Source organism: Semicossyphus pulcher, unplaced genomic scaffold, assembly GCF_022749685.1.
Source record: "Semicossyphus pulcher isolate SPU_LCO1_2020_fin unplaced genomic scaffold, fSemPul1.0.p SCAF_30, whole genome shotgun sequence".
Classification (NCBI taxonomy): Eukaryota; Metazoa; Chordata; class Actinopteri; order Labriformes; family Labridae; genus Semicossyphus; species Semicossyphus pulcher.
Window position 1 is genome coordinate 1,838,963 of NW_027211705.1, and position 10,540 is coordinate 1,849,502.

The following is a 10,540-nucleotide window of genomic DNA, read 5'->3' on the forward strand; positions in this document are numbered from 1 at the left end:
TGAAAGTCCATCAGCTGTAGAATAAATATTAAGAGTTTGTGGAGACAGAAGAAAACACGCTCTTCAGTCTGACAGGAGGACGATGAATAAACGGATTATTTCAGACTTTTATACTTTAGATTTAAATTTTCACTTTTAATCTCATAAATCGATTGGACATAAAATCACTTCCTCAGAAGAAAAACTGAAAATAAAATCTATGACTTTGTTTCTCATAAGTTTATTAAAAAATCAAAGATTGTACTTAAAATAATAAAATGATCATTTTTAATTTATTGACCATCAAAATTTTTCGGTCTACTCGACTTTCATAATTTCAAACATTTACAGTTTCGATCATTCGTCTGAGCGTTTCCTGGTTTTAGCTGAACTTAAACTTTATTAAAAATCCTCCCTTTAGGCAGCTGTGGTGACCTTTGACCTTTCATGTTAATAATTCAACAGGAAGTTTCCTCGGTTTGACTTTCAGGGTTAGAGTTAGGTTTATGATAGTTATCTGTCATTAATGGTGATTGGTGCTGTTTGTTAAATAAATTCTATTATAATCTAAAGAGCAGTTGTTTGTGATTACATGTGCGAACGTCGTGATTATAAGGTCAGTGCTCCGATTCATACCTTCTTCTTCACTTTTAATTAAAATATTGATTATATAATAACAATATTGATATTTAATAAGAGAAGGTTTAACAGGGTGGTGCCCAGTAATCAGTTTTTTATTCATATTAATATTCATAATTATTAATATCTCTTATTAATAACCAAATTGCTCCTATCCAATCCCAACAGTGATGAACCAAAACAAACTAAAACAAACCACTTTTTGTTTGTCCTGATAAAGGACGCCTTTAAAGTGACCAGATGTTAGAGGTCAAAGGTCAGCAGGATGTTTAAAGGTGCAGCAGTGCCTACAGATAACCCACTAAAACAAACTGTCATTTAAAAAAGGAGACTCATCTGTTCCTCCTGATACTTCCTGTTGCTGCAACAACCCTCAAACCCTTACTGTGAAAAATCAACAGGAAATGAAATGTGAGGGAATCCAAGCTGTTACAGTTAGACAGGTTAAACTAACAGACAGTAACAGGAAGTTACATCACAGGCAGGTGTCACTTTATTTAAAGGTCAACGTTTCTATCACTGGGTGTGGTCACAGGTGCATACAGATCAGAGATCCAAATGTGGGTCACATGTTAAAACCAGGTGTGGGGGCGGGGGCAGGGCCACGGACTGATCCAGATCTCACCTGGATCGTCTCGATTGTTTACAAACAATATCAACATGCAGTCTGAATCATGTCAAGTCACAGGGTTTGGTGTACGGATCATTCTGACTGTAGATTCACATATAACTCCACATAGAGACCAGACTCCATGCACTTTGTTCATCGTTTGAAAGGTCAATCAGTTTATAACAAAGCTGTTCAAATTAAAATACTTTAATCAGGTTTTATTCTGTGAAGTGACGAACAAATTACATTTTTTTTCTGTAAACTTTATTTAAAAACTGTTTGATCATCAGGTTTGATGTGAAAGTTATTAAATGAATTATTTGTCTTGACTGAACGTCTTTAGACTGTTTGTGGACATTTTTCTCTGTTAAACGATCAATGAATCCATGAAACACATAATAATTAATACTGAATTATCATTAGCTGTGAGCTCTGGCGCCCCCGTGTGGCCGTAACAGAAACGGACGCGTGATTGTCTCATTTTATACAATAGTTAGTGGACAGTCATGTGACAGAGCGCTCACTGATGTACACCCAGACTTTTATTTTGAAGGGCAGACCTCCAGCTGCTCCTGGGAGTGTATTTGTGATGAAGTTCCTCCAGATGTTGTTATCTTTGTTTCTAATTATTAATCAGATTACAGGTAATTCATATTCTCACAGCAGGAAGTGACATCATGAAAACAGTCCTGATGAACCTGTTTTTATCTTTTATCTGTTTGTGTCATCCATGTTTTTAATCTGACATTAAAGCGTCTCTGTCTGTGGTACCTTCATCATCTTCATCATCATCAGATCTGGTTCTCAGAGCGTCCTGATGATTGAAAGCGGGCAGGTCAGAGGTCAAAGGTCAGTGCCCTCCTCTAGGGGCCATCTTGCTGAATTTCTCCTCCAGGTCTTGAGCGCTGATGTGCGGCAGGCCGTTGTCCAGCGGGCAGCCCTCCACCAGGCTGTTCATCGGCGTGGGAGGGACCCGAGACTCCTCCTCCTCCTCCATGTCTGCTAGGCGACCGTCTCCATCCCGCCCCTTCAGGAAGTCTTTAACGATGGGGAGGAGCTTCTTTCGAGATGCCAGAGAGTTTCCTTTAACAACACGGAAACAAAGAGGAGACAATAAATCTATAAACCCAATTATCAGCAGACGTAACTTTTTTAAACATGAGATCTTTAAAAAACGGACATCTTCACTGTTTAACTTATTTATCACCTTGATGATAGGCCGTGATGTGAGGGTGGGGGCTGCTGATTGGACAGAGGTTGAGGACAGGGTTACGGGCCTGTTCCAGGTAGAGGCTCACCTGGAGAGAGTACACCTGAGTTGTCATGGCAACTTAAACTCCAATAAAACATCACTGAGAGTGTAACAGCAGTATCAGTGTGTTGTGTACCTGCAGTGTGTTCCTGCAGTGTGTACGTGCAGTGTATATGTGCAGTGTGTTCCTGCAGTGTGTACGTGCAGTGTGTATGTGCAGTGTATATGTGCAGTGTTTATGTGCAGTGTGTTCCTGCAGTGTGTTCCTGCAGTGTGTATGTGCAGTGTGTTCCTGCAGTGTGTATGTGCAGTGTGTACGTGCAGTGTGTTCCTGCAGTGTGTACGTGCAGTGTGTACGTGCAGTGTGTTCCTGCAGTGTGTATGTGCAGTGTGTACGTGCAGTGTGTTCCTGCAGTGTGTATGTGCAGTGTGTACGTGCAGTGTGTTCCTGCAGTGTGTACGTGCAGTGTGTTCCTGCAGTGTGTATGTGCAGTGTGTACGTGCAGTGTGTTCCTGCAGTGTGTATGTGCAGTGTGTTCCTGCAGTGTGTATGTGCAGTGTGTTCCTGCAGTGTGTATGTGCAGTGTGTATGTGCAGTGTGTTCCTGCAGTGTGTACGTGCAGTGTGTACGTGCAGTGTGTTCCTGCAGTGTGTATGTGCAGTGTGTATGTGCAGTGTGTTCCTGCAGTGTGTATGTGCAGTGTGTATGTGCAGTGTGTTCCTGCAGTGTGTACCTGCAGTGTGTTCCTGCAGTGTGTTCCTGCAGTGTGTATGTGCAGTGTGTATGTGCAGTGTGTTCCTGCAGTGTGTACGTGCAGTGTGTACGTGCAGTGTGTTCCTGCAGTGTGTACGTGCAGTGTGTTCCTGCAGTGTGTACGTGCAGTGTTCCTGCAGTGTGTACGTGCAGTGTGTTCCTGCAGTGTGTACGTGCAGTGTGTACGTGCAGTGTGTTCCTGCAGTGTGTACGTGCAGTGTGTTCCTGCAGTGTGTACGTGCAGTGTATATGTGCAGTGTGTTCCTGCAGTGTGTACGTGCAGTGTGTTCCTGCAGTGTGTACGTGCAGTGTGTACGTGCAGTGTGTTCCTGCAGTGTATATGTGCAGTGTGTTCCCGCAGTGTATACGTGCAGTGTGTTCCCGCAGTGTATACGTGCAGTGTGTTCCCGCAGTGTATACGTGCAGTGTGTTCCCGCAGTGTATATGTGCAGTGTGTTCCCGCAGTGTATATGTGCAGTGTGTTCCCGCAGTGTATACGTGCAGTGTGTTCCCGCAGTGTATATGTGCAGTGGGTTCCTGCAGTGTATACGTGCAGTGTGTTCCTGCAGTGTGTACGTGCAGTGTGTTCCTGCAGTGCAGTGAGTACTTGAAGTGTGTACCTGTTGCCTGCAGCTGTTGCTGTGGCTGAACACAGCAAGGTCTCTAATTGGCTCTTTGCTCTCGCTGAAGGAGATCGTCATCAGCAGCAGCAGGTCGAAACCGAACTTCAGACAGAAATCTGATAGCTCCACCTCCAGCCCCACCCTCTGCAGGAAGTCCTGACACACACACACACACACACACACACACACAGACACACAGACACACACACACACACACACACACACACACAGCCTGTCAGACGGAGTTGTGCGCAGCTCTCTGTCTCCCCACAGCTCACATAAACTTAGTTCATTGTGACTGTTGCACTGTGAGATACAGTGTAGAATAGTATAGTAGTGTGTAGATAAGTGTGTCGTGCTGACTGACCTCCAGAGTGACGTAGAGAACAGAGACGGCGAGATTCAAACCTTCAGAGACCGCCTTCATGTCCTTCAACAACATCTGCTCTGTGTTCAGACCTGAGATAAAACAACGCATTAAAAACAACCAAACAGTAGAAACCCTGGAAACCAATTTACTTACTTCATGGACTGCAGTCATCAAGTACTCACCTGAGACGTCGAACTTGGCGTTCTGCAGCGTGGAGAACAGAGCGCCCCTCGGAGGCAGAGCGGGGAATCGACTCTCCAACCATGCAGCCACCTGACTGTCTTTAGGCGTCACCTTACCTGCAGAGGGCGCCATGTTGATGCAGTCCAGCACCACTGCCGCTACACACACACATGCACATCATACACGTTATACAAACCAGGAAGCTCATGCACACCTGTCAGCAGGTGTTTGTATATATTAGAGCCCGACCGATATTGGATTTTTGGGGCCGATGCTGATTCCGATAATAGGGAATAGAAAAATTCCGATATCGATATATCGGCCGATATATTCACAAATGTTCAAAATGTGTCTGAAATCAAAATATTAAAATTCCAAATCTGAAAAGTTCTTGTCACATTTGCATGACATACAAAATTAAATAAAATATTGTTTCTGCAGCAGCTGAAAAAGCACCAAAATAAAACAATCATCATCATCAAATTAAACAGACGTGAGTTTAACACACAAACACACAAAAGGAGGAACAAAAATGATGTTCTTGTTTCTCCCACCTGCACACAGTGCTGCTGAAGATACAAGTCACTAAACACAGACCAGCTCATCTGACAGACTGATGCTGTTAATAATAGTAATAAAGGCTTCATGATTTTCCATATTAAATATTCCCTCTTCATCAACATCATGATCCAGGAGAAGTGTGAGCTGGTGTCTGTATCTGCAGAGGATCTGCCCTCCGTCTGTGTTTCTATTCTTATTATTCTGCTCTGTTTGGGGCATTTGGGACGATCTATGGACTGTCTATCGCGGGGCAGAGGTCTGGAGCTCAGCCAACAGTCCGCAGGTCGGGACTCAATCAACACGTAGCATCACGGTGACATGGCTGTCTCTGTGCTCTGCTCTCTGTCTGTCTGTAGCACCGTAACATCGTAACTTTAACATCTTTATGAGACGTGAAAGGGACTTCACAAAACGTCTTCATTTGCCGTGTGCTGCAGGTGTGCTGAGGGCGGAGTAGACAGACGCACACACCTGGCAGCAGCGCGACGATGGCTTATTAAAACAAAACCCTGTATCTTCCTGCTGGGTTGTACGGAGGTGTAGACGTGTAAGCTTGTTGTTTAGAGCGTAACCGCTGTGAAACTAGCAGCCAATAAAGCTTAAAGCTCCTGTACCTTCGTTAATATCGAACTTCAAACTAACTGAGAGCCCGACTGTACACACGGGATCTCGTCTGTGCAGTTTAGATGCGCAGAGGGTAGAAACAGCGGTGCTCTGAAAGCAAGCTTTGGCTGATTACTGTGATTTCAACATGAGTTTGTTGCTCACAATGTTTCGCTCTGTATGGGAAAGATGATGCTTCCTGATGCTTCCCTTCGCTGTCTCTGCTGCTCTGCTCAGCTGTGACGCGCACTCTGGCAGCGACAGGGACGTCCTCATTTCCCATCATGCCTGCCGCCTCGTGCTGACTGAGTAGTTTAAGTTGTTAAGTTTGTTATTTATGTTCCAAAATGCAATAAAATATGTTGTTAGTGTTTTTAAAGTGTCTGTTTAGAACATACAATATATCTGCGAAGTGCAAATATCGATCGATAAAATCGGTTGACCGATAAATCGGTCGGGCTCTAGTTTATATGTGTGTGTGTGTGTGTTTAGATGTGTATGTGTGTTACCATAGAGCAGCTGAGCGACCTGCTGGTTGAGGATTTCTGGAGCTTTCTGAATGATGCGTTCTGTTACCAAGGTAGCACAGGACCCCACCGTCTCCACAGAAACAGGACAGGAGGGGGAGGGCTCTCTCTCCAGCAGGTGATGGTCGATCACCTCCACCACTGCCCCCTCCAGGTAGCTGTCTGCACTGCAGGTCAGAAAACAACCATGAGACAGGTGAGTTCACAGCTACCTGACACCTGTCTGAGGACACCCATCAGGTAGACTTACTATCTGAGCGGTGGGCGTGGTTACCTGGGCAGCACGTTGTGGTCGACTAGGGTCAGCCTCAGGCGTCCGGCTCGGTGCAGCACTTTCAGGTCGAGCTGATCTCTGAACAGCAGCAGGTCAGCTGGCAGAGAGAGCTGTCGCAACAGGAAGTCGTTATCTGAGCGCAACGGGAATTCAGACTGACGGATGTTCATCAGAGGGAGAGTGAGCGTCTCACTGTGCACCGTCTGAGAGAGAGAGAGAGAGGTTACAGCTACTGTAAAGACTAACACCTGTTCTGATTGGTCAGACTCTTACCTTGGACAGGAAGTAGGCGTAGGCTAGAGCACACACCATGGAGTCCACGTCACAGGACTCGTTTCCCAGGACAACATGAAACTCTGAGACCGCCTCACCTGAGCTCCCCTGATTGACATGTTATCATTTAAAGCTCTGTTAGAAGCTTATAATTAATCTTCATAAATTAATAATTATAATACATTTAATATAACATGTTAAAACATAAAACACTATAATAAAAAAACAGCCATTATTCAATAAGAGTGTTTAATAAAACATAACACATTACAATCTTTTTGTCCAAGAGTCCATCAGAAATATAAAAAAATGTAAACATGATTAATAAAACGATTTTTATGTGTTGAACTGTGATGTCTTTGATATTTTTATATACACTGTTTTGTATATTGCCTTATTCCTGCAGGACTGTAAGCCTCGTCAATAACACTTTGACCTTTAATGGGTTTTTTGTTGTTAAAGATGATATTATGTTAGTCGATGACCGGATGTTAACTTTGAAAGGTGAAACTGACCGGAAATCATTCCGTTGTATTATCGTCCATAAATAACTGCTGCTGTCATTCTCTAAAACTGTCTAAGCTAACAGGCTAACAGGCTAACACAGCCCGTCGAACTACATGAGGCTAACCGTGGGTAACGGTAAACCCAAACAAACATGACGAACGGTGTGTGTGTGTGTGTGTGTGTGTGTGTGTGTGTGTGTGTGTGTGTGTGTGTGTGTGTGTGTGTGCGCGCGCGTTACCTGCACGGCTCGGTGGCAGCTCAACAGAAACTCCTCCATCTTCTGTTAGCTGCTAACTCCGCCGCTCTGGGAGCTAGCTAACACGCCAGCCGTACCTCTAACCGGTTAACGGATCTGGTAAACGGTGACTGCCGACTCACCGAGCTACGGGCTGTCAGTTACACACGTTACCGTCAATGCGAACGCATGACTGTCCGGATGACAGTCGGTAATGTGTGGGTAAAAGGTCAGGATGCATTCAAGGTCCACGGTAAACGTAGTAAAAACAGGCTTTCTCCGCTGGACTGATTGAGAAACATAAATCTGTGCTGTAGAGTAGCTTATGACAGTATCAGGTACTGAGTCATACAAGAAAATAGGTCATATCAAATGAACACATTTATGTTAACATTTCAACTTTGAAAGAAATTTATATTATTTGGGTTATTTATAAATTTTAGGAGAAAAAGCTGAAGTATTTTGACAGTGTATTTATTAGTTTATATAAGTGCACATTAAGGAACATTGCTGTAAATGTACCAGAGTAAGCCAAGAGACTATTTTTCATCTGTAGTCCCTGGACAGATGTTTTGAGTCACCCTAAAAACTTAGAAACATAATGTAAAATTTAAATGACAAAGTCATTAAAATCAATATAAATTATGCAACACAGAGGCTCCGATACATCATGCAACAATAAAACAAGATAATAATGTTAATAGATATATGGACTAAATGATCCCACGCTGTACAGACAGCGGACTGAACAGTGTAATGCAGTTGGCAAGTACTAATCAACCATCTCTTTAAATAACTTTTAAATAAACTGTAACACGTTCTCTAATGGCTGCTGGGACGGAGTTCATTCTGCTGCAGCTTTAACAGAGACTTCTGTAGTGGGATAATGCAGCCCCCTCCTGCAGCATCTCTTGTAGTCTGACGTGCAGTGGTTCTTATGTTGACAGACTGTCTGAGTGGAGTGGAAGTCAAACCATTAAGAATCTTGAACATAAGACAAGCATTTACATATTTGATCATGTTTTTCAGCTCAGCAGGTTATATTGTTTTAATATTGGGCAATGATGAAAATCTATTGATTTCTTGTCCAGTACTTTAAATGTTCGTTTGTACAGAGACTAATGGTTTTATAGTGGTGGTGCTGGCCTGTGACCAGGTTGTTAAACAGTAAGTGATATGGGAAATTAACATAGAATACATGTACGTCAATGCCGCCTCTGTTGACAGGTAATCTTGAGTGAACTTGAAATTTGCAAGACTGAATTTGACCCGGTTTCAGACCTTTTTCACCCGTGTTTTAAAATTAAGCTGTGAATCAATCATAACTCTGAGGTACTTGTACTCAGATACGACCTGTGGCCTCTCCCCTGATACTGAAACATGTGGCTCAACACTAGAACATTTTGTTCTGGTGAAAAACATGCACACTGATTAGTTGCAAACAGCATTGCTTCAACCATGCTGTTACTCAAACCATGGTGTTTGTGAGTTCATTAGCAGCTTGTGTCTTATGGCTACTATGTACATAAATTACAGTGTAATCTGCATACATTCGGATGGTGTGAGGACAAACAGATGGGAAATCATTGATATATAAAGAAAATAGCAATGGTCCCAGAATAGATCCTTGTGGGACACCTGTGGACTGACACAGCACAGCTGATTGATGACTCTGTACTCTGACATACTGAAATCGGTTTAACAAATATGATTCTGTCCCTCCGAGTGTATGTGATGAAAAGTTGAAGCTAGATATCTTAGACATAAGAATTCTATGACTGACAGTGTCAAACACCTTCTTGAAGTCGAGAAATAGAGCTCCAACAGCGCCACCTTTATGTGTTACAGATTTGATTCTTTCTGTGAGAAACAGTTGGCTGTCTCAGTTGAATATTTGGCCCTGAAGCCAAATTGCATTGGATGCAGAGAAAATAGACTCGTATTCAGATGTCAAGTGATTTGTTTGGCTACCAATTTCTCTGCAACCTTTGACACTGTTAAATATAGGAATAACAATGGCCGACTTCCAAACACTTGGAAACATTCCCTGAGAGGTCGAAAGGTTAATAATATTGATAATAGGATTGATTAATGTTGTACTGAGCTCTTTGAGCATGACTGCATCCATACCAAATATATCCTTAGTTCTGGATGGTTTAAGAGACCTAATGTTGTCATAACCTCTGATTCAGTGACATTTCTTCTGCAGACAGACGTTTGTTTCGACAGGGAAGAACACTACAGAATCAATAAAGTAGTGGTTAAAGCTTCTATTACTTCAGCTGGATTGTTTCTAAGCTTTCCATTCAGTTCGATCAGTTTCTTTTCTTTATTGTGATCTCCAGTTTATTAACTGGTTCCAGATCATTTTACGGTCACCTCTTGCCTTGTCTATTATGGTCAAGAAATAATCTGCCTTAGCTTGTCTTAATTTCTTTACCACTTTATTCCTTAGCATAGCAAGATGGCGACTGTCTTGGCTAAATGTAGTTTTGATTGCAGTTTTTAAGGCACGATCCCGTTCTTTCATTAGTTTTAAAATATCCTCATTTATCCAAGGAACAGTGTTTTTGTTATTTCTGTGCCTACATTTGCAGTTAAATACTTTGATAGTGCTCTCCAATTTTTTTGGACAACATTTGACTTCTTCTTCTTCATGGTCTATCCCCAGCAATAGATCACCCCATTCAATCTGAACAGCACTTTCAAAGTTTTCCTGTTTGTTTTGAGGTTCATCCTGCCCGATAGAAAGGTTCAATTGTTTATTTGTTCATTTTCTGCAACAGTCAGACTGTGGTCAGAGAGACCGGTTAACATTTGAAAAGATTTTAAAATTCTCTCAGGTTTATTGCTAAATATTAAATCAAATTGCAGTAGATCCACTGATCAGCTGCACAAGATCAAAGTTTGATCAAAGTATCAGTTTGAGATTCTTCCGAGAAAGTCAAATCATCACGAAGTCTCAGGGATATTTTTCAATTGAGAGAGAGCAGCAGGAATAAAGCAGGTACAGGGCAGGGCAATACATGACCTTTTTGTTTTGTGGCAAAGAAGTTTAATTAATAATAAAATTATAAGTAAAGTTAACTTAAGATAATCTTGGTTTATTTCAGGATCTGTTCCATGTTGTTCTCGAACAGAACATGTGCC

General features: G+C 42.4%; 1 protein-coding gene across 2 annotated transcripts; it reads right to left on the minus strand.

Annotated features, from left to right (window-relative positions):
- Window positions 1-1,094: 1,094 nt before the first annotated feature.
- prune (prune exopolyphosphatase) lies at window positions 1,095-7,587 on the minus strand. 2 transcript variants are annotated; one of them, XM_069679148.1, is made up of 9 exons: window positions 7,394-7,587; window positions 6,649-6,756; window positions 6,376-6,578; window positions 6,084-6,268; window positions 4,410-4,568; window positions 4,225-4,316; window positions 3,855-4,001; window positions 2,436-2,526; window positions 1,095-2,311 (listed from the first exon to the last, which is right to left on the minus strand). In XM_069679148.1, exons 1-9 carry the CDS (start codon window positions 7,430-7,432, stop codon window positions 2,079-2,081), a joined length of 1,257 nt encoding a protein of 418 aa, XP_069535249.1. In that variant the 5' UTR covers window positions 7,433-7,587; the 3' UTR covers window positions 1,095-2,078. The 2 variants fall into 2 exon arrangements, with proteins under 2 accessions (XP_069535249.1, XP_069535248.1); XM_069679147.1 differs by having other exon boundaries at window positions 3,855-4,013.
- Between the last annotated feature and the right edge of the window lie 2,953 nt (window positions 7,588-10,540).